This window comes from Oreochromis aureus, linkage group 3, assembly GCF_013358895.1.
Source record: "Oreochromis aureus strain Israel breed Guangdong linkage group 3, ZZ_aureus, whole genome shotgun sequence".
NCBI lineage: Eukaryota > Metazoa > Chordata > Actinopteri > Cichliformes > Cichlidae > Oreochromis > Oreochromis aureus.
The window spans coordinates 73,682,881-73,707,832 of NC_052944.1; the positions used below are offsets into that span (position 1 = coordinate 73,682,881).

General features: G+C 39.8%; 1 protein-coding gene across 1 annotated transcript; it reads left to right on the forward strand.

Annotated features, from left to right (window-relative positions):
* Positions 1 to 17,229: 17,229 nt before the first annotated feature.
* On the forward strand, positions 17,230 to 24,604 carry LOC120434276. The gene is made up of 8 exons (XM_039602079.1): positions 17,230 to 17,631; positions 17,713 to 17,865; positions 20,670 to 20,749; positions 22,030 to 22,244; positions 22,324 to 22,569; positions 22,656 to 22,841; positions 22,994 to 23,084; positions 23,302 to 24,604. The coding sequence occupies exons 1-8, from the start codon at positions 17,230 to 17,232 to the stop codon at positions 23,306 to 23,308; spliced, it is 1,380 nt and encodes a 459-aa protein (XP_039458013.1). The 3' UTR covers positions 23,309 to 24,604.
* Positions 24,605 to 24,952: the final 348 nt, after the last annotated feature.

The window sequence follows — 24,952 nt, forward strand, 5'->3', positions numbered from 1 at the left end:
TTCTCTACTATCTGTATGTGTTGTTATGAAAACAAGCCACACATTGACCACACCCGTAACCCTAACCCTAGACAAAATAAAGATACACCAAGCATCTGATATTTGTCACCACTGATGTATTTTTACCACATGAAACACAGTGTTTCAAAGAAATCCAAATACCTTCATCCATTAATGTTTTACTTAGCAAAGATAGCAAATGAAGCATTTGTTTTTTCAAATGTGGTTATAAAATGTAGTTTAAGAACATGAGTTAAATCAGACTTATGAAAAGTTTCTTTTGGGGTAGCCTTACTGCTGTGTAAGCAGCCTGTTGGTTTCAAGCTTTAAGGATGAGGCACTGTATCACTCCTCTCTTCCATCTGTACATGTTTGTGCATGTGTTTGTTTTTGTGCAGAAACAGGGCTTCCTCCCCTCAGTCTCCACAGTCATATGAGCGATCACACACCTGCTCTTGATGTCCTCATTGGGGAGCCACTACATAAGGTGGTGGCTCATCTTCAGTCTTGCTGGATGACTGAAAAACTATATGTTAGTGAAAGCCTCTCTTCTCTGCCCGTGTGATTGATTTGTCTGCCTCTTTGAGAAATCGTACTTCCTCTGCAAAGATTCTTCAATTCAATTCAATTCAATTCAGTTTTATTTATATAGCGCCAAATCACAACAAAAGTCGCCTCAAGGCGCTTCTTGTGAAGAAAACCTTCTGTGGAGAACAGTGAGCAGGTCTGTGTTTTACAAGAGAGATTCTGTGGAGAAATTAGACCCTGGGGAATTTGGACCTTCACTAATGTTGAGCTTGTGAATTGTTGTAAATATACACACTGAACTTGTAGATTGAGTCCTGCCTCCCTTAGCAGTTCCATGACAAACAATGAAATTAACAAGACTGAGCACAGGTTAGAAAAGGCCTATGAAATGTTAATGCTTTAGCAGAGTTACTGGGGTTACTATGATTTTCAGTTTGAAGCAAAAAGTTTCGACAATGTTTATCTCATATAAAAAACATCGAATTGAATTGAACGGATACATGGTTACAAGTGAGAGAGGGTGTAATTTCTTTTTCACATTACTGTATAGAGAGGATGAAGTCATTAGGACAAACTGAAAATACAAAAAAAAAATAGCAAATAGTCAAAAGGACTTACTTAGACTTAGACTTAGCTCCTCCCATGCCTTATGTGGCATATCGGGTGGCAAACGAACGCCACCAGGCTCGATCTTGTGCCCGGGCTTCAGCTTCTTCCAACGATATGTTCAATGTCTTTAGGTCTTGATAGAATGACCTTCGCCAGGTGTTGCGGGGATGTCCTCGTGCTCTTTTAGCGCCCAGGGGTTGCCAGTGCATCGCTGTTCTTGGAATCCATGCGTCATCCATGCGGAGGATATGGCCGGCCAGTCGGAGTCTTTGGCGTGCGATGATGTTGTGAAGTTTGACCACGCCACTCTTTCTCAGGGACAAGAAGTGGCGGACTTGAGGGCCGGAGTGAAAAGGAGGGTGCAGAATATTATGGCAATCAAACAAGTGTGCACATAAATATCTCTTTCAACTGACCAAGACTTCATATTTAGGATGATCATTGCTGATCAGGGCTGTGTCTCTGACTGTCTTGGTTGCCCACACCAAGCCTGAAGGCAGCAGATTTGATCAGGTCATGACCACCCTCATTTTCTATTGTTGTACATGTACTTTGTCCCCCAGCTTAGTTGCATTGCAGTGGTAGCTAGTTGTCATACATTTTCACAATTTATTATAAAATGGTTAGAATTTCAGATTATTTTACACAACTCCATGGATCTCTTTCTCTCTGGCTCAGAGACAAAGGCTGCTGTACCTCAGCAGTAAATGCTTTTTATTATGTGTGATAAACAGGATACTAATGTGACTGGAGAAAAGCCACAGTTTTCCAACCCACGGCTCACATTTCTTCTTCTGCAGCTTTCTGGACATTCTGTAGCACTGACAAAAAGACAGGAGGCCGACCTAGAGGTGGCAGAGCAAAAGATTTTTAGATTTTAGAAGTGACCAGAATAGAAAGGATTGTAGGTCAATGATTGAGTAGGTCATAGGGACAGCTTAGGGTGAGGAGCCTAAAGGACAAAGATAGAGAGGCAACGCTGAGATTGCTTGAACAGAAGTGCAGAAGCGGGACGGTGGATATATTGGATAAGGGATGTGGAAAGTGGAGCTGCAATATATGTGATGTTTTTTATGGAAAATCTAAAACTCCCTAGTAAATATGTTCATAAATAATACTTGTTTTATTAGTCTTTCTGTTGTCACTTAACAATAAAAATGCAAATATCAACATTACATGTGTTGACAGATTTTGTATTTATAAGAATGCAAAATCACCATGTTTATGTCATTTTGCTTTAAGTAATGTGCCATGAAGCAGAATTCTAAACATTTTTTATCACAAGACAAAATTTCTCAGCTTAAAAATAATTGTAATTATTGTCATTTCAACCATGTGCAGTGGTATAGTACACAGTGAAACGAGACAGCGTTCCTCTGTGACCATGGTGCTACATATAACTGATATTCAATGCAGGGCTACGTAAAATGCAAGAGTGCAAAAATTGCAAAAAACAGTGCAACACCAAACAGAACAGAATGATACAAACACAAGACAGTGCAAAAGAAAAGTGCACCAATGACAGTGGGTTGTGCAAAAAGACTGAGTTACCGTACCAGACACTAACCATATAACATATTAAGGATTGTACATTAACATATTCTATTGTGAAAACTGTTGTCGGAACCATACTGAATTTAACCAGATAAATCTTTTATATAGTGAGAGGGTGAGAGAGAGAGAGAGAGAGAGAGAGTATGCAAATGGCTAACAAATAGTCATTATAATTTATCATACATCGAGAATAGCAGACAAATCTACAATACACCTCTTCCAATTAATGGCTAATTAATATTATGCTGAACACAGTCCAAAAGATTCAATAAGCCACATCAGTGTCTACTATCTGTCTACTGTTTACTATCATAGCCAAGTGGCTAACAAAGGTAAACAGAAGTTTTCCCAATCAATACTGAATGTTATCTTGTTTCAGGATACATAATAACTGCCATTATTCAAAGACACATCTGCTTACATTTCTTTTGCCCATTTCTCCTCTTCTTTTAAAAAAAAAAAAAAAATGAGGACCTGATGGCTTTGACCTTTTCTTGTCCTTCTTTCATCAGTAATTTTGCATTCCAGTATCGACATCCAAGCCCACAACATAAACCAGTAGACTATTAGACCTACACCTTGCATAGGGTTTTTTTCTGGGATTTCACACAACCCAGGAAAAATAATTAATACATAAAGGACTTGGATTGACAGCATTATGAATGAAATGTGCTCTATTTGGAAGCAGCCCACCCTTTCGACAGGTTGTGTGTGAGACTTCAGCACAGCAGCAGCAGTAAGCAGGCGCACTGAGGGTCCTCGCGCTCACTTTTCCCGTATATGTGTGTGAAGGAATTTAGAAAACACATCGGTGCAAATTATAAGTCTTTATCAGAATGTCTTCTGGTTTTTGTGTTTGTTGTAGGGCTATCAACGTTAACACATTAACACCGTCATCACGAATAACGCTATTAAAATTTTTAACACAATCAAACCATCTGGAGCACAGAATGGATAAACTTTGGACAAACTGCCCGAAATGCGTTGACAGAGACATTTGAGGGATTTTGAGTCATTCTGTGCTCCAAATGGATTAACTGCCTTAAAAATTTTAATTGCGTTAAACGTGATGACGGCCTTTACGTTGACAGCCCTAGTTTGTTGGTTTGTTTTTGTTTGGTTTAATTTTGCGAGCTGGTTATTAAGTGCCACTCCAGCCCGCCATCCCGCCCCTCTCCTCCCTGTGCAGCAAGCAGCAGGTGCACCTGGTGAATGGAGGACACCCTTACTCCTCGCAAATGGGCAATAGAAAACCATTCGGTGCCTATGCAATCCCCAAAATGCGCTGGCATGATGTCGAGGCAGCATGGGTGTAAGCAACGTTTTTTCGCCGATGCCACTGCAGGGTACATACGCCTTAGTTGCGCCATAACATGGACTGCACCCCGGAAAGCACAGGGTACTTGTGCCTTCTTCGTGGGTCATGTGAGGCAGAGCGTTTAGCTTTCAGGCCCAGCTTGGATTTAGGAGACAGACACCATCTCTTCTTTTAAGATGTGTGTTTTCTGATGTTTTTGGAAATTTTCACAAATTTCACAAAGTCATGTGAAATATCGTGTGACCTTCAGTTTTGAACAATGTTTCAAAAGCTGTTACTTCTCCAAAATGTACCAGGACTACTGGCTAACTGATGATAACCATGACAAAGAGTTTATCTGCAAGTCAGGCTTAGTCATGGTCTTCTCGGTTATCTTTTTGTGTTGTTTGTTTAAGAAAACATAAGACAAAGGAAAGATCCACCAAGCATCAGACATTAATGGCCTTTGTTTTCTGAGCAGTTGTCCAGTGTTGACCTCTTAAAAGATTACTGAAATGCCTGCAAGGCTTATCCAGGGTATATTAATATGGGACCACTCATAATTAGCTGATTTTTCTTTGAATCATCTTCAAGTCTTGTTTTGTCATTGTGTTATTACCTGTACAACACTACAATAGACACAAGTTTGGTATATTAGGAATATTTTTGGTGGATATCCACAAAACAGTACAAAGGTAGGCCAAAATGTCATCAGATGCCCAAATAATCTGGCAGCACCTCCCCATAGACTTGCAAGATAAACATTAAATGGTAAAATATACATATATTAAGTACACATTTTTGTATTAGTATTCATATTGTTTTCTCAATATGGTGCTCTATATAGGACTACTTAATGAGCTAGATAATGGAGCCAGAAATTAAAGATTAATAATAGCATACAAATAGTAATTAATATATCATATGACTATATGGTCAGATCCATGTGTACCAATGTTAAATTTACATCTTTTCTCTATATCCATGCTTATCTCCCTGCAGTGAGGCTCAGTGTGGCCGGTGGTGGTGTGATATGGTAGATGGACGTAGACATGGACGCTGTGCTGGACATGGCACTCCAGTATCAACTGGAGGTGGAGGACCAAACAGCAGTGTGGCAGTCGCAGCTGCTGGAGCTGGACCAGACAGTGACTTGAAATTAATTAATGTTTTTGGCAAGTAGACTCCGGTGACCCATCATGGGAGAACAGAATCCCAGTGGTAATAGGATTTAACACAGAGTCCCCCAGAGTCTAGATGCTGGTGAAGATGAAGAAGTAGGCTTAGGTGGAGCTCTGAGTGACTCAGCTGAGGTGGAGATGGGGAGGAGGTGGGTTGCACAAATAAGAGTCTGAAAGGGAGAATGACGGAAAGCACAGATTTAAGTAGAGGCTGATTTGGTGAAAAAAGACAGGCAAGAAGATGACTGCTACAGTGTAATGCCAGTATTGACTTTGACAGTGTGGGAAAGTGGTAGCGATGTAAAGAAAGGACTAGCATCGAACACCCATGCAAGTAGGTAGATGAATGGGAAAAGGGTAAGAATAAGACGACAGAGCAAAAATGGGATGAAAATAGTAATTATTTGCATAGCACTTTTTAAAACACAGAGTTACAAAGTGCTTCATAATTTTAATAAAATCCACACATTAAAGATAAGTACGCTAGATGTGCCAGCTCCCTGTCATTTCAAACCATGTATCTCTCATCCATAAAAAATAAATCTTTGCAACTATCCCTGCTAGTAAAAGTGTGTTTCCACAACACTGCTTTCCTCCCAAGATCCACAAAGCCACATGTGTCAGAATGTTCACTAAACTTGCAAACGCACAGAACGTTTTTGTTCATCGTGTGGTTTAACTTAGCACAGCTGTATGCTTCGTTTCTATTGGTTGTGCAAAGGTACATCACAACGTGCAGTGGTCAAAATTTCAATTTCAATTTAATTCAATTTTATTTATACAGCACCAAATCACAACAACAGTCGCCTCATAGCGCGTTATATTGTAAGGTTGACCCTGCATAATACATACAGAGAAAAACCCAACAATCATATGACCGCCTATGAGCAAGCATTTTGGCAACAGTGGGAATGAAAAACTCCCTTCCAGCAGTTAGAAACCTCCGGCAGAACCAGGCTCAGGGAGGGGCGGCCATCTGCCGTCACTGGTTGGGGTGAGAGAAGGAAAACAGGATAACAGACATGAAAGCAGTTATTGAAAAGAATTTGACCACGGCATGCACAAATACTGATGCACTTGCATTGTGCTTTGCTCGGCACAGCAGGACACCTTCACCTTTCCGTGAAGCGAGCTATGGAAAAGACTGCCATGTCCAATGTGAAAGGGAACACTAACCTGCAAAAATTAGTTTTCAGCAGTTGTTTAAAATAAATAACAGATTCAGCTGGAGAAGGACGTTCCACAGTTTGGGTGCCACAAACACAACAAAAGTACCACCCTTCTCTAAATAATATTTGCTTTATTTTATTTGTTTTTGTCAGTGCTTATTATTCTTTTATTTTAGTTGAGTTATTTTGTTTATTTCTGTGCAGGGAACTCACAGAGTAAGAATTTCGTTGCACAACATAACCGCTGTCTTCTGTGCTGTAACTTCTTGATCTTGATCTTGATGTTTCACTAGCTTTTCAGAATCACTCTGAGAGAGGATGTTTTCAATTTTAGAGATATTGCACAAATGTGAGAAAGCAGTCCTGTGTGTTCAATATGAACACTGAAGGCCATATCTGCTCAAAAATGACTTAGAGATTCCTCAAAGTGTTACTAGAGAAAACTAGCAGTAGCTAACTGCCTCTATTTGAAGCTTAAATTTCACTCATTTTTAATCACTATACATGTTCAAATTTTCTACCACAAAACTTTCATGCACATCAGAGACAGTTGAGCAAAAGCCTTGATTGATGTGGAATGGAATAATGCAGGTGGATGTCTTGGATGTAAGTTATTAGACCCATAAATATGTGAGATGTGGAACAGACTCATAGACCAGTTGGATTCAATGCTTGAGATGTTAATGATGAAGATAAAAAAGTTCAGTGTGGAAAATGAAGATTTACTAATAGCATTCTTTCCATTACACATTCGGTTTGTGCCTATTAAAAGAGACGGTCGAGCTCTAGTTTATGTCACTTTTTGCTTCATTTCAAGCAAAAGAAAAGAAGCAAAGATGTAAAATGAGAAGCAGATTTTTCAAGGTGGGGTAGTTGAGATTATTTGCTTCTTCTTCTTGTACCAAAAAACAACATTAACTGAAACCATGATCCATCCATCCTCTTCCACTTATCATTTTCAAGATCGCAAAGGGGCCTGGAGCTTTTCCCAGCTACCCCAGGTTATGAGGAAGTGTATTTCCTGGACAGGTTGCAAGTCTGTCACAGGGCTAGCACATAGAGACAAACAATCATTCGCACCAATTTAGAGCCACTCAACCTAACTCCAACAACTGCATGTCTTTGGACTGTGGGAGGAAGCCAGAGTACCTGTAGAGAACCCACACAAACACAGGGTGAATGTGGAAACTCATGACAAGGTGGAATTGAACTCAGCACCTTCTTTCTCTGAGCCTACAGTGCTAATCAACAAGCCATCATACAGGGCCACTGCATTGCAACACATACTTATTTGTACTGAGGAATACATTTATTTGTATGATACCAAAACCATAATGAATGTAGACTATACTTTCACAAATACATAAATATATAAATGTAATTTGATATATACATTGACGTATATATTCTAAATGAATGAAATACCACGTTTTTTATGTGATATGGTAAGAAAGATACATTAAATACACTGGTTGCTTAGGTTCAAAATAACAGTAAGTACTTGACACACCAAATAAGTCTGGGTATTCTCAGGTGTATACTGTCCCCCCCTTACCTGCCCAGTTCATGTGTAGGCAGTGCTCTCTGTGGCTATAGTTAGGCTCTCCACAACAGCAGTATGTAAATCTGAAAGGAGTTCCATCAATCGAAAACCAATGACGCTCCTATAAAAAAGAAAAACATGGACCATAATGCATTTAACACTATGCACATAAATACAATAATATTAAAGTGCAATGGTTAGATTCATCTTTCAAAGTGAAAGCCTTTGTATCATGATCATTAATATAACTTTTAACCATCAGAGCCTCCTATCTATGTAACTGTGTATCTGTGCTTGGCACAATATATGACACTTTGAATCACCCGCTCCTCTCGAAGGCTCTGTACAGATGCCAGGGTTGCATGCATGGACTGACAGTGTCTCTACAGTGGAGATCAACTAAAAAAGTAAATGCAGTGAATTCTTTTGTTCATATGAACAGAATGAACACAGTGACCTACAATTATGTTTTGGCCGACATTACTCAGTCATTCAATCAATTAATCAATCAATCTTTATTAGCAGACTTTATGTCCACAGTTTTAAAAAACAACAAGAAAACATAAAATATTTGTAAAGATATGAAACCATTATATACATAAAATATACAATTACTTAAAAGAAAACAATAAATACACAAACACTTCAACCAGTGCTTCCTCAGATTGGATGAGTAACAGGAACCGCTCACTGTCTCTGTAAGTGCTAAAATTATACTGTTAGAGCCAAAAATGTGAACATTACATTTCTTAAAAGTCCAAACACCCACAGCTACAAACATCTGACTGGCACTACCTCCTCTAAGTATCCCACGAAGGATTCTCATTGCATCATTACATGCAACATGCAGCTTCCACATTGTTTTTAAGTTGACAACATGGGGGCAGTATATAACGGGGTGCAATACTATTTAAACAAAGCCAGTTTAACTGGAAGTGAACAGAAGCTGATTTGCATGCAATCGTATTTGCCTGCACATCGAGCTTACATCGTTGTCTGTATATGTCATCATCATCATTAATTTGATCAATAATAAATATTTCACCTTTTTATGAACATCAAGAGCTTTTTGGCACAGTTTAAACACAGAAATTTAGCTGTTTATCCTGTTTGGTTCTACATATCAAGACTGAACTTTCAACAGCATTTTACTTTATATCTTATAACACACCATATTCAGTACAGACATTAAGAAGCTGCTGTAATCCAGCACTGCTTGGACTAAAAACAACCAGGTCATGATAAGATGATTTATCAATGTTTTATCTAATACACACACCCAGTGTTACAGGCTCTCAGCTGTAAGGAACACCACGTCACTATTCAAGTGTTTGTATGTGTCAGCGTTTTATTGTTGACTTTGATATTTTAATCTCTTCAAAATGAATAAATGCAGTTCTATTGTCTTGCTAAATAATAAGGGAAGAAAAGCTGCAGATTTTAAAATGTTCTGGCATGTTGTTTAGTGCATGAGTTGACATTGTGAATGATTAAATAAACCTGAAATTTTGTTGCTGCACATGAACTTTGTAGGTGTTGTGTTGATCAGATTGAAGACTGGAAACAAAGTACTTTTAACTGCTGACGGTGTTTATTAAATATGTTCACTGTACTCTGGAATTGTGACCTTGTACATTTATTTATTTCACAGACTTTATCTTCATTTATGGACAGACATGGTGGAAACACACCTCTCCACATGTTAGCAGAGAAGGTAGTTATATAAAAAACAAAAATGTAACTGTCATGTTTCTGTCACTTTGTTTTATGTGTTATACTCCCACCTACGGAATGAGCAGATAAAACAGGAATCTGGTTGCTAAGGAGGTGTTGCTATGGACACTGCTGTCACACAGGTGCAGGCTGTGGGCATAAAACAGGATGACATGGAAATACAGGTTAGTTTGGTTTGTGGCTGTGTGATACAGATGGCACTTTACACGCAGATTTTATTTTTCTCCTTATTTTTGTAACTTTTTACTTGTTTTTTATAAAACTTATCCTGGTACCCTTTGATTTACAGGAAAGCGGATGGGTATACCAAAGCTACACTTTCTACATTTTAGTGGATTTTATGTTGGGTTTTTTTGTTTTTTTGTTTTTTTATCATGATGGTCAGACGACTCTTTGAGGATTTTGGAGATCTCTTCAGAACAACAGTAACAGTAAGTGTTGACTCCTTTCAGTTTTTTAGCACAACAAACTGACACTGTACAGGAAGTGTTGCAGCACACACAAACAAACTTCCTGCAGACTATTTGCTGCTGTTCATCTTTTCCATGTTTTCTCTGTGTGTGTTTCTGCTGCTTCTTTGTCCCTCACTGTAAACAGATGTACTGAGAGACTCCTGCACTAATATTTCATAGGAAAGTCCAAACAGCCTCACTGGTTCTCCATGAAGAACAAAGATTTGCTCTCTGTGGCTCCAACACAACTTAAAGACAATCAAAGGTGGACAAAGTTCTCCAGAACAGCTGTGGTTTTATGGAGGCTACAGCTAAATGCCGCCTCTACTACTTTTTAGTAGAGTCAACACTTATTTTCACATCACTTCCTTATGAGAAAAAATGGTGGGTCAGAGCTGAGGAGTTCCAGGCTGGTTTACACATAACAATATTTCCCTGAGAATCATTTTCATATTGAGTCAGCTGTTCTGTCTGTGACGGCCACACCAGGATCTAACATGTCAGAGTAATCCAGACAAAGAAGTGTAATGTGTGTGTCAGTGTGATGTGTTGTAGTGTCAGGAGTCAGTATACAGCTACAAAGCTTTTAGTTCAGTGTATACAAACAGCTGTAGCTCCATAAAGGCAGCATGCAGAGACTCACAGTGTCTTATAATGAGAGGCTGCTTTCTCTCACACATTATGTTCACTTATTATCAGCACATGTTGTTGTTCTGTGGAAGCTGCAGGAACCAGATTTAAAAACTAAACTGTAGAAGAGGAAAACAAACCTCACTGTTAACCTGCCTCCATCTCATTCACACACTTATTCTTAACTGTGTTCAATGAAACTCATTCCGCGTGTACACATATACAAAAACAGGGGGAAAAAAAACACATATAGGCTGGGAAGGAGAATTATTTTTCTTAAAACACATTAAAGTCAACTAATGCAACCAGGAACTAACAACTCGAGGCTAAATACAGTAAGGCAGCCATTCAAAAGTCAAGAGTGCTGCGGTCCACTTAAAAGCCAGAAAATGACAATATTCTTCACTTGAATCAAAATACAAAAGAAAGTGACAACGATAATAAAACTGTATTTTAAAAACTATCAACAACAGAGGCTGCCCAGTCATATGCAAAGTGTTAATGCCGATGTGTGACCAATCTGCCGCTGGGACACAAATTTCAATACAAGGGCAGTAAATCTGGTCCAGGATAATGAGTAATATTACACACTAACCACCTCCTATTACCAATTATAATTCACTAAATCCATTTATGCAGGTCAGTAAAACTGGATTTCTGTTACTACTGTGGCCCACCTGCAGTAGCTTTGCAGTCCACCAGGTGTTGTTGGCCCACACTTTGGGAATAAAGCAATAAGGAAATACACAGAGAAGCAAATATAAACACTAAGCAAGTTAAGAATGAAAAGGAAAATGTTTAAAATAAAATAAAAAAACCTGTAAGTCGACTAAGAAAAATCGATCAAAGCTCCAATACCATGACGATGAATGAATGAAGTTGTATGAAGTTGAAAAATACGGAAATGGCAGCTGGAACATCTGCGTCACTCTGCTGGTTGATCTTTGTCTTCGCGTTTGTCTTTGCAGGTGAGATTTAACCGTTAGAAACCTCTGAGATGAAGAAGATTAAAAAGCATCGAATTGGTTTATATAAAATTTCCCAAATAATTATTTTCATAGTCATTCTGTGTGTTCGCGTGTGAATTTGATACGAGGCTGGGTGGAGTTTCCTTCAGCACTTCAGATCCACTCACGGTAGAGTGACACTATATAACATTGAGTGGGAGGGTTTTGGTGGGGGTTTCATCTTTTCTTTATCCCAGAAACACCCCTATTTGAGAATTTGAGAGTGTAAAACGTAGCTAGCAAGGTGCTGTTCTTGTAGTGCTTGTTAAAAAAAAAAATACCACACCAACCTCTTCCCACTTGTGAGCTACCACTCCAAATTGTCCACCATCACAAAGACCAGTCTTATTTATGTGCTAAACCTGATATGATGTTCTTTTTATGAAATTATTTTCTTTTCTCAAAAGGATCATCAAGATGTTTTTTGGGGGGGGGGTTTTGCCAAATGTGAGATGAGCCTTTGTTTGTTTTGTTTTTTGAACAGGAGTGCTTTTCCTTATTTCCCAGTCTCTTTCTTTTTGCTGAATCATGAACTCTGAACTTAACTGAGGCAAATGAGGCCTGCAGTTTATAAGGTGTTGTTGTGGTTTTTTTGTTTTTGTTTTTCTTACTTCCTGGATAAGTCGTCGTTGGAGTAAGAGCATGATGTTTTTGCCTTTTGAAATTGTTAAGCATGCTTCACTTTTTCAGACACATTTTATTTATTTATTTCCAACAAATGAGGTAATAAACACTGAGTTTTTTGTCATAATTTGCTAGAAACATTAATAAAAATTAAAATTAATAAAAAATTAAATTAAACAGTTAATATCCATCCATCCATTCACTTCCGCTTATCCTTTTACAGGGTCGTAGGGGGTGCTAGAGCCTATCCCAGCTTTCATAGGGCGAGAGGCGGGGTACAACCTGGACAGGTCACCAGTCTGTCAAAGGGCTAACACACAGGGACAGACAACCATTCGCACTCACATTTACACCTATGGGCAATTTGGATTAATCAGTTAACCTATCCCCACAAACTGCATGTCTTTGGACGGTGGAGGAAGCCGGAGTACCCGGAGGGAACCCACGTAAACACAGGGAGAACATGCGAACTCCACACAGAAAGACCCCGGCCTGATGGTGGAATTGAACTCAGGACCTTCTTGCTGTGCAGCAACAGTGCTAACCACCGTGCTGCCCTAAACAGTTAATATTTAATAATCAAATTAATGACTAACAAGGCACCGATCTAATTAATATCAAACTTAATACAACCAAAAACAAATAAGTACATAATAAACAGTCAAACAAAGTTTAAAACACTTGATACTTGCAGTGGTTGGCAAAGTTTCTTTTTATCCAGATCGATAGTAGAGAGCTTTCAAAACAGTCTCTGATGGTGTCTGAGGAACTGGAACAGGTTTTGGATTCAATGTGCTGGAGGACTTGCATGTTGTTCTTCAGATGCTCGGTGTACATTAGCGTTCTTTCCTTGCAGTCTGAAAGCAAATACAAAGCACAATAAAGCAAACTGCCCATTTCAAAAGCAAATATACAATCTTACATCTAATAGAGCTGACACAATTAATCGTATAATGATTTACAATTGTGATGCATTGCAGTGCAGACATAAAGCATTCTTAATCCATTCAGAAGAAACTAATCGATTATTAAATACAGTCTGTATAAAACCCCTGTGATTTGTGTATATAGACTGTTCCACGCACCCCCTCTAACCACTGCTAAGATGGTACATTCCTCCCATCCTTTGTTTGTGTTTGCGCTGGTTCACCGTGATAGCGCTGGTGGAGCTGGGCTGTTGTACTGAACATGTGTCGTGCGTGTGCGTGAATGATAAGTAAGTGCCTTGTATTTGTTTGTTCTATGGTTGTAACTTATCATATACTTGCCCATGTACATTGTGTGATGCTTTTATAGAGTTTTCCGGCGGTTTGTGTAGCCACGAGACACTGTATATTCACTGGCGCCACCCTTGTGAACTGAGCTGCCCAAAGTAAAGATGGAGTTGATCCCTGTGCAGCAGCCCATTTGTGTCCACCAGGGGGTGGTGTTTAGTCATTTTCGAATTAGATTTTCTGTTCAACCCTTTCGGTATTATTTAGACCAGTTTGGTTGACTTTGTTTGCTAATTGTAATTTCTGTTACTTTACAGAACCACACACATACTTATGTATACTCCCACAAATTCGCTTCTGAAGATGTTTGAATTAAAGGAACCTAAATGATCATCGCTGTGGACCCTCTCTTCCATCATATAAGTCACCTGTGCCTTCTGACCGAGGATAGGAATATCCTGCTGTAATTTGCCAGTTTATTAAGCACACACATGTCCAGTTCACAGTCCCAATCAAAAGTTTAAGACCACTTGAAAAATGGCAAAAAAATCATCTTTTGCATGGTTGGATCTTAACAAGGTTCCAACAACATGCAACAAGCAGAAATGGGAGTGAGACAAAACATTTAACTTACATTTCACAAACTTAAACTGGGACAGGCTGTTTTACAGCTAATCAAATGTTTAGGACCACATTCCTTTAAAAGGCCAAATCTGTGCAAAACTGTGGATTCATTGTCATTTTCTGTCAGGTAGTCAGACTGTCAGGATGTTCTAAAGGCAAAAGCAAAAAAACGTTCCTTTTTTGAACATGGTTGGCTTGTTGAACTGCATAAGTAGGGTCGCTCACAGCACGCCATCGCTGCTGAGGTGGGATGCAGTTAAGATGGTCATCTCCTAAATAATCCTGGGGGTTATGGAACAAAAACGTGAAGTGGAAGACCTAAAAAATCCTCAACCCAAATTAAGGCCATCACTGGTGCCCACTGCACCCCCATAACCATCAAATGGCATCTGAGACTGAAGGACTTGAAAAACAAATTCTCTGATGAGAAAAAAAATATAAGTTTTTTTTCTCCTGTAAAAAAATGCAACCTTGATGGTCCTGATGGTTTCCAACCTTACTGGCATGACAAGCAAATCCCACCTGAGATGTTTTCTACGCCCTACAGATGAGGGGGCGCCACAATGGTCGGGGAGATGCTTTTTCCTTCAGTGGAACAATGAAGCTTCAGGAGGTGCAGGGGTGACAAACGGCTGCTGGCTATGTCCAGATGATGCAGAGAGCATCCCTCATGACTGAGGGCCCTCATCTGTGTGGTAACGACTGGGTTTTTCAACAGGACAACGCTACAGTACCCAATGCCCACAGGACAAAGGACTTCTTCCAGGAGAATAACATCACTCTTTTGGACCATCCTGCGTCTTTCCCGGATCTAAATCCAACTGAGAATGGACAACAGTTCCAGACAGTGGACGCCCTTCGTGTGGCCCTCTTCACCACTTGGAGAAATGTTCCCACTCACCTCATGGAAACGCTTGCATGAAGTGATCATGGGGGTTTACCCATGTTTTTTGGATGTGTGGTCCTAAACTTTTGATCAGCTGTAAAACAGCCTGTTTCAGTTTAAGCTTTCTTTTTAATAAATTACATGCTCAATTTTTTTTTTTTGCTTTACTCCTATTTCTTCTTGCTGCATGTTGAAGCTCTACTTGGAACTTTGTTAAGACCCAACCATGCAAAATATGATTTTTTGCCATTTTTCAAATGGTCTAAAACTTTTGATCAGGACTGTACAACATAAAAATAACAGCAATTTGTTTTCTTCAGCCACATACGTCACAGTGGACCAACAAGTGCAGTTTGTGTTCAGACAAGTTTTGAGCAATGAAAAAAGTAGCTTATATGTAACCTCCTTTATTTGTAGATGAAAAGAAACAAACTGAAATGAAGTTATCATGATGCATTGGGAAAACGGCTTTGAAGCAGTATCAGAGTCAGAGTATTTAAACTGTTTAATGCTCCAATTCAGAATGGAGTGGGTGAACCATTCTTTTTTTTCACAAAAAATTTAAGAAACAGCACAACATCATATGACAAAATGCCCTAAAAATCTTGTGTCCTAATCAAAATGGCAAACCTGGCTGACAGATGTGAAAATATTTTAAACAGTTGAAAACTGACTCAAACTTTACTCCTTCTGTATCTAGTGCACCTTCAGCCTTGAGGTGTTCAACAGGAGAGTTGTACATCTCTATGATGCGTTCTGCTCCACACTGATTTGGATCACCACCCTGAAAAACAGATAGCGTCATTAAACAATATCTACATGTCGCCATGAAATACATAACCTTAAATAAATCAAAAAGGAACATTGTCTTTAGCTGCTCCTGGTAAATTACGCAGGTGTTTGTTTCACAGTAAAGTTAGCTAAAATCTTCAACCTGCTGCATTAGCATGAACTTTCCAGAAAACAGGACTGAAGGCAAAGCCTGTGACAGAGGAACACTTTTAATCAACAACAAAACTGCCCAAGCGAACTATGGTTACAGCTGATATACGTTTCAAGTCTATTGATATACTTACATTGAAATAGAAGGTTGTTGGTTCAGTGCAGGGTGCTGCTGGCACTCCCTTGTTGAGCGGAGTCAGTCAAGTGGCGCTATCTTCTTGTTCGTTGGTTGGGCGGACTACACGCTTCCAAGGAATATTAGTGCCTTCTGCTGCTGGAGTACCTCACAGTCAGACATAGTGATGTTCGATTCGTGAACGAATCGTTCAATACTCGAGAATCACTTTACTGACTCGTGAATCATGATTCACAAGTGCAACTGACTCACTGACTCATCCCTGTTGCTGTTAGCAAGCTAATTCCATTAGTAGAAATATATCTAGCTTATAATTAAAATTGTGGGGAAAAAAACAACAGCCAGTTTCTTAACAAAAACATTCCTGCTCTGAACTGGAAGAAAAAAACCTGAGTAGAAGCTCACATCAAGACAATAGCTCCTCGGTTCACAGTAGCATCGCCCAGCTAGCATGCTAACAGCACATTTGAGTTACTCACCCCCTCCCTTGCTGTGCTGAATCATAGCATAAGCCAGGGGTGTCAAATGTACGGCCCCCGGGCCGGATCGGGCCCGCAAACGGGTTTAATCCGGCCTGTGAGATGATTTTGTAAAGTATGAAAATGAGCTGCAATTTTTCAATAAAGAAACTGCTGTTCCAATTGTGTCCATTGGATGGTGCAATAGCAATTGTGAGCTACTTTGTTTTGCCCGCGAAATTTAAACCTGATGTGCTTTGGCACCCTCATTGCCCCAGTATGTCTCTGTCAAAAAAGAGAAAAGTGGATGCAGGGTCCAGAGTGTTCCAAGAAAAATGGTCATCCTCCTATTTATTCACGGAAGTGAATGGGAAAGCTGTATGTTTGGTGTGTTCCCAGCATGTTGCAGTGCTGAAAGAATATAACCTCTGTCTTCATGCCGACAAATATGACAACTTTGAAGGACAGCGGAGAAGAGAGAAGGTGATGAACTGTTGGCGGGTCTAAAGAAACAGCAGTCTGTGTTTACTCACAGCCGAGACATCAGTGACGCTGCAGTGAAAGCTAGCTACCTCATTGCTAGCGAAATTGCACTAGCTTCAAAACCATTTAGTGAGGGTGAATTTGTAAAAACATGTATGATGAAGGCATCGGAGATTGTGTGCCCTGAAAAGCGCCAGGCCTTTGCAAATATCAGCCTGACAAGAAACACAGTTGCCGACAGGATTTCTGATCTTTCAGCGGATTTGGACAGCCAGTTGAAGCAAAAAGTAAAGTCATTTATTGCGTTTTCAGTTGCAATTGATGAACGCACGGACATTACAGATGTTGCACAACTGGCAATTTTCATCCGCGGAGTTGATGACACATTGACCGTCACCGAGGAGTTTGTGGAGTTGGTGCCGATGACAGATACAACGACCGCAGCTGATATTTTCACCGCACTCGTCGGCGCGCTGGACAGGGTCAGAGTGGACTGGTCCCGCGCTGTCAGCCTGGCTACAGATGGTGCGCCCTCAATGATCGGGAAGAAAGCAGGCGTTGTAAAAAAGTTCAGAGATAAAGTGCAATCTGCAAATGGAGGACGTAATTTTTGAACTTTTCACTGTATTTTGCACCAGGAGGCTTTGTGTTGCAAGTCACTGAAAATGGATAACGTCATGAAGGTGGGCATCCAAACTGTTAATTTCATCCGATCCAGAAGCCTCAATCACCGTCAGTTTGACAGCCTTCTCAGAGAGAAAGACCACATCTATGGCCTGCCATACCACACTGAGGTAAGATGGTTGAGCCGAGGTGCTGTGCTGAGGCGTTTCTTTGATTTACGATAAGAAATTAAACAGTTTATGGAAGAAAAGGGAAAACCAGTGTTAGAATTTCATTCCACAGAATGGATGCAGGACCTTGCATATATGGTGGATGTTACAGAGCACCTGAATAACCTGAACACACAGCTGCAAGGACGCAACAAAGTTGTCACGCAGTATTATGACAGCATACGTTCTTTCAAGTTGAAGCTGTTATTGTGGGAGACGCAGCTCGCTGGTGGTGATGCAGCTCACTTCCCCTGTCTGAAAAATGTGTGCACGATTCAAAGTGTGGCAGATATGAAGCGGTTTAAAGATAAAATAACGGGACTGTTACTAGAGTTTGAGCAACGATTTCAGATTTTTGGTGAACTGGAGAAAGACTTCAAAGTTTTTTGCTCGCCGTTCACCGTGAAACCCTTTGAGCTGCCCGTCAGGATCCAACTTGAAATAATGGACTTGCAGTGTGACTCGGATTTGAAGGGCAAATTTGCCGCAGCTGGCTTGAACACATTTTATCAGAATCTCTTGCCGGGTTACCCCAACTTGACAGCCCTCGCTGCAAAACTGTTGTGCATGTTCGGAACCACGTATCTTTGTGAGCAAGTTTTCTCTGTAATGAGCATAAATAAAACAAAACTGCGCTCAAGGCTCACGCACAAGCACTTGAATCACATCTTGAAGTTGGCTGCCGCTCAGGATGTGAAGCCTGATATTGATGAGCTGGCGAAAGCTAAAAGATGCCAGGTATCAAGAGTCAAATAAACTATGCAACCCCACTGAAAGTGCTGCATGAGACACCCTGATGTAGTTCTGTGATCTGTGATATACTTCTGTGAATCACTGAGACACTGTGTGCTTGTGTGTTCTTTGTCCTCAGAATTTTCAAATAACTTGAGGTGTTTTGTAATTAATATGTATGTTGTGCTTTTGGACACACTGTCCTCAGGCTCCAGCTTTATGTTTATATGTTTTTATGTTGATGTGCTACTGTTTCTAATTGTCTCCAAAAGTTGAATCTGTTCATCTGGACGTAGCGTTTTGTGGGAGAAACGTTTCGTCACTCATCCAAGTGACTTCTTCAGTCTCAGCTGACTGCAGGTTTCCCCAAATCTTATAAACAGTACATTTGCATAATGACTGAAACCAGCCCACTGAAGGAACAATGAGCTGTGAGGTCAGTTCCTTAATCATAATTATGCAAATTCCCATGACCATTGATCAACAACCACTGACCAAAACCCACTGATCAAAGAACACTGATCAATGGCCATGAGTACCATTCACAGAGAGTTGGGGAATGGCTGCAATCACAGCGTTGTAAGATGGCGAAAGATGTACCCTTAGGCCCCCTCCTCGATTCAGAGATGGTCTTTCCCTTTTCACATAAATGGCCTCCTTGACTCCGCGCTCAAACCAGCGTTCTTCCCTGTCCAGGATGTGTACACCCTCATCATTGAAAGAGTGTCCATCACAATGTCCATCACTGGTCCCCAGATTTATCAGTCTTCCGTTGAAGGGATCTTGAAGTGATCTTTCTTTTGAACAGCTGTCACAGCTTGCTTCAGTTTCTTATAAGCCAGAGCTAAGCCATCAAGAACCCAGTTATCATGGTTCCGAATAGGTAGATGTCTTCAATGTCCTCAATAGACAGTCCCACCAAGCACACAACGACCCACTTCTGCCAACCGTCCGTCATGTATCCAGCAGGGAACGTCCCTCCAGGACACTCAGGCTCTCCCAAATCCAGGCTTCTCGTCAAAAATAGAGTGTCAATTGCGTTAAGGGACCAGTTGATCAAATCCCGAGTTCTTCTTTAGAGTTTAGAGAACAAGAAAAAGAATGAGAAGCTCTATCAGGGTTAGAGTCAGATGAGACCAGACAAAGACATAGAAGCTGGCAGGGGAGATAAGGAAAGGAGAGGGTGAAGGATGCATCCACCTCCACCGAAAGCTGAAGCAGTAAAAACAGATGAAGTTCTGTGGATTATAAATAATTTGTCTGATGGTGTTCAAAATTGATTGGTCAGCTGAATAAAGTCTTTCAAGTTACTATTATTTTGTATTACGAAACCAAAGAAAGGTCCATGTAGCTACAACGTCCAATGTTTCCTCACTGTTATCTATGAAACTTCAACTGTTTCTTTTAATGAACGAGACTCTTCACACTGTTATTGAATTTTAAACATTTCCAGAGCTGGTCACATATTGTTGATTTGTTTTTTAGATTGTTTTTGTTCATTGTTTTTTTTTTTCTCTTTTTAATGTAGTAGTGGAAGTTTTTCTGAATTGCAATCAGTCAAATGCAAAAGTAACAGTAACTCCTGTAGGTTCTATGTGAATCAATAAAAACACTGTTACGTTGCCACTATGGCACACTCTGTTATCCATGTAACAAGCTTTAAAACTGAGAACAAACAATCACATTCAGTTTGATGTGCTGTTTTACACATTTACTTAGCGAGTGAAAGATCACTGGTTCAGTTGCAGCTATACAAAATGCTTTGGGGGTTGAGTCAGTCAGAGTTATCTGCCAGTTGTTAGTAGGGAGCAGCTGAAAGTTCTTTACAGTTTGTATAAATGTGTAAATGTGGAAGCAATACCCCATCTAGGAAGTAATAGATAAATGCATGAAAATGCTGCTAGTTAATGCAAGACTGCACTGAACATACCACTGTGTACAGTTTTTGCCTTATAAATAAAAACTGAAAAGTAACGAAGAGGCAAAGCAGATGCCTCTCAGATATGTTGCAGCTGTTGATGTTTGTCCACCAGAGGGCACTCTGCAACTTCCATGATGGCAACATGTTTAGAGCACCACAAATGCAATCATCTGATATGAATGGAATGAGAGCGTAAACAAGCCACAACCTGTGTGCAATAAAACAAGTTCATTGTCATGCTGTCTCAGTAACTCTGTTTTGTGTTTTATTCAATTTTATTTTGCGTGAAATGAAATATTGTCCGAAATAACAGATTTTTAAATCACGTGTTAGTATTGGAATGGTCCCGTACAAATCTGATTCTAACATGGAATAAGCATTCCAAACATCCAAATAATGACATAATGCACTAAATAGCTAGCTTCTGTATTGCTATGACGTGCTGTTCTTTTTAATATTAATATTTAATATTCTTATCATCCACATAATAAACAGGATCACTAACAGATAAACTAGCCTCTGTTGATCATTGTGTACACAACACAGCATCGAGGGGCTGTTTGGAGAAACCGGTTACAGTGAAGAGTAACTGAGCATCGTTATGGAAAAAACACCACGGAGCAGCTCTGTAATCTGAACTAACCTACTCTGCTTTGGTGAAATCATGTTTAAATTACTAACTAGTTGTTAGACATTAGCACATTTCCTTATGCTGACAACAGCTAAAGCTTGATCACAGAGTTATTGTGCTGATTTTCAAAAAAAAAAAAAAAAAAAGTTTGTATAGAATATAAAGTTAACCTATCTTTTAAGGTTGACTTTGAGTTGATTCCATTATTAACACTGTCAGAATACAGTCCGTAGGCAGAAAATACTTTTTTTTCCCTCTGGCCGTGCTTATTTAAATTGAAAATTGTATTTTAATTATTATAAAGCATAATCAAGAGACATCTGAACACCCACAAAGTTTGGGCAATCTGTTTAATTTTTAAACCAGCGACCACCCTTTTTATGAGTTAAGCATGTTAATATGAATCTCTGGAACAATCAATGACGATCTTCTTACGTCCTCATTTGTGTTCAAAGTCTAACATCTCCCTCTAGTGGCCATATATAAACCATGTGTGAGGATGGTGTTAATGTAATCAGTACATAGGAAATGAGCAGATATATCAGAGAGACAAGTTTGTGTGTTTGTCAGCTGTTTGTGTGGAGTTGTTCTTTATGTTCACCTCGAATCAACCTGAGTGTCATTTCTCTTTAGTTCTGATCTCACTGCTGAGCTGCACAACAAACCAAGGTCAGTAACCTTCTTCTGTCATAGTTTAAACCTGAGAAATGCTCACTGATATGACCTGATTGGGTTCATGTTTCACAATGTAAAGTCTAACAGATCATCAGTTTTTCATTGTAACCCTCACAGCTCGTCTGACTGTGAGTCCCAGCAGCTCTCAGTTCTTTGAAGGAGACTTTGTGTCTCTGAGCTGTGAGGAGGACGACAGCTCTGCTGGATGGACTCTGAGGAGAAACACAACCAAACAGCAGAGGACTCAGTGTGGAGATGGGTGGGGGAAAGCAGCTGGAGCATCATGTAACATCAGTTACATTCAGCCCTGGCACAGTGGAGTTTACTGGTGTGAGTCCAGAGAGGGTCCCATCAGTAACATGGTTAACCTGACAGTCACTGGTAAGCTGAGTATGTGGAGTTAGTGTTGATGAAGCTGTGTGTAAATGGATGAAATGCTGTAGTTTGTCTCTGTGTTGAGGTGGATCAGTGATCCTGCAGAGTCCTGTCCTCCCTGTGATGGAGGGAGATGACGTCACTCTGCTCTGTAAAACAAAGACCACTCCCTCCAACCTCCCAGCTGCTTTCTATAAAGATGGCTCCCTCATCAGGAAGCAGCCTACAGGTCACATGACCATCCAGCATGTTTCCAGGTCTGATGAAGGCCTCTACAAGTGTGACATCAGCGGTCATGGAGAGTCTCCATCCAGCTGGATCACTGTCACAGGTGACACACTCACCTGTCTGTGTTTCTGCAGCTTTCAACATTCACAATGTGACGACAACTTAATGACTGTGTTTGCTTTATTTTAGACAAACACACCACCACACCTCCACCTACATCCACCTCTGCTCCTGGTTCCACCTCCATCACTCTTCCTCCATCACTCTCTCCTGCTGTTCTCTCTGTGTTGTCGTGTGTTGGATCAGTCTGTGTTGTGGTTCTACTGGTGTTACTGGTTCTACTGGTGAGACGATGTGTTCACAGGAAACCTGAAGGTGAGACTCAGACTTTTTGATCTTTCATGTCTGAGTTTGTTTAGTAGAATAAAGTTCACATTCATTATGATCACAGTAACAACTTTCTTGAATATAATCTCAGTTTAGATATTTAATTTATATTATTGTTCATTTTTGGATCATTTCAGCAGATCAAGAAGAAACTGGAGAAGATGACATCATCACTCATGTCATGTACAGTTTCATCAAATCATCAACAACAGCCAGTCAGACAAAGCAGAGGTAGTGTTGTGTTTTCTTCATGTTGTTATACTGCGAGGACATTTGTGCAGAGTAGATCAGGGGTTCCATTATGTTTATCTATATTTTTTCATTATTGATCGATACTGAAAGTTAAAGAAACAAGAACACATTCATCATTTGGGGATGCTTTGAGTTCAACAGATTTTCTGGGATCATGTTAGCAGTGTTCAACTTTTCCTTTTTGTCTCCTCAGCAGGAGGTGAAGCCAAAGAGCAAAAGGATCTCAATCCCCTGCTTATGATCCCCTAGAGCAACTCCAGTCCTCGAGAGCTGCTGTCCTTCATTTTTTCCATGTTTTGAATGATTGTGTTGCTTGTTACCAGGCCTCTGGAAAACTTGATGGCATGCTAAAAAAGGGTGATTCAACCATTTGAATCAGCTGTGTAAGAGTAGTGATGCATCTAAAAGCTACAGGACAGTATTTCTTGAGGAGTGGAATCAGAGAAACCTGCTCTAGGGAAAACAAAGTGTCAGGTTACGTCAAATCTTGGTTTGGTGTGGATTTATCTGGATATGTAATTTTTCGCTTGATTTTGGTAGCACTGGTGTCTGGTCATTCCAGAAGCAAAATCGTCTACTTTCACAGAGGCTGGTCATAAATGACTGCCATAACAGTAAAAACATCCATTTGGTGGATTAATTATATTTTATTTTCAGGGCTTTTTGTTTGAACCTGAAGTCAAAACCATCTAAACCGACACGATGTAAAGAGATCAAGTATGAAAATATTTTGAAAAGGAGATGAAATCAAAGACATGAATTCTGAATATAAATTAGTAAAAGCAAGTGTCCACACCTATGCTCTCAAACAGCCAATCAACAGCTGAAAGATGAAACATGTGACTTTGGCTCATGTTAGTTGTAGCTCATTTGTTACTATGTAAAAAGGCACGACATGATGGCTGCTAACATGTTTGATTTATTTTTAAATGGACATTTATGCAGCGTAGCACTGAGGGTACATTTAAATGCAAAGTTTAATTATACGTTTGTTTCCTTTGAGTATAATTTGATAAGTCAGATGTAACCGTATGTGTTTAACTCTGTGCTTACTGAGTGTTGTTCACTGTGAGCTGGACTGTGTGTTTGTGGTCTGTGGATAACTGAAGCTAACGGCTCTGCAGTCATCCAGCATCCTGTTTCTGTTTCTGTTTTTAACATTTGTGTCTCCAACATTTGAAGTTCTATCTCAGTAACAGTTCATAGTTTCTGTGCCTTCCAAAGATGTTGAACATGTACATTGATGTTGATGAATCTAGTGTAACTGCAGTCTGAAGTTGATGAGACGTCTCACTGTATGTGTGCTCTGGTTGGTCTAATAATAGTGTTCATGCTGTGAGAACATGTTTGCTTTCTGCTCTGTAGTAAAGTGTCGAAAAGATGAAGGCAGCTTTGTGGTCGTCTGACTTCTTTATCACAGAAACACCTCCAAGTTCTTTGTTTGACTGTTCCTGTTTGGTTAATGCTGACAGACTCTTGAGTGCACAATATAATAAACATTAAACCACAGACTAAAAACAGCAGTTTTTGTTGTTGTTGTTTTTTCTTTAATTTAATTTAATTTAAGTTCTTTTTTTTCTTTTTTTTTTACTTTTCTTTCTTCTTCCCCTGTGAAACATTCATAGTGTCACACTCGATGGTTCAGATGAAACTGACCTGAAGTGTTATAGTGTCTGAAACTACAAAACTGATGAACTGGACTTCCTTCAGGATCCTGAACTCAGAGCTCATCCTGCTAAACCTCTCAGTGAAGTTAAAATGCACATGAAACACATTTAAAGTCTGCTGTCATCTACTGGTGAAACTGGGTATTACAGCACAGCTGATAAGGCGGGTTAGGGTTTCAT

Excerpts from the sequence above, each read along its gene's own strand:
- LOC120434276 (XM_039602079.1), top strand. The coding sequence starts at position 17,230 with ATGAAGGCATCGGAGATTGTGTGCCCTGAAAAGCGCCAGGCCTTTGCA. Across the intron at positions 22,570-22,655 it reads CAGCTGGATCACTGTCACAG|ACAAACACACCACCACACCT; the intron begins GTGACACACTCA and ends GCTTTATTTTAG. Across the intron at positions 22,842-22,993 it reads TGTTCACAGGAAACCTGAAG|ATCAAGAAGAAACTGGAGAA; the intron begins GTGAGACTCAGA and ends TCATTTCAGCAG.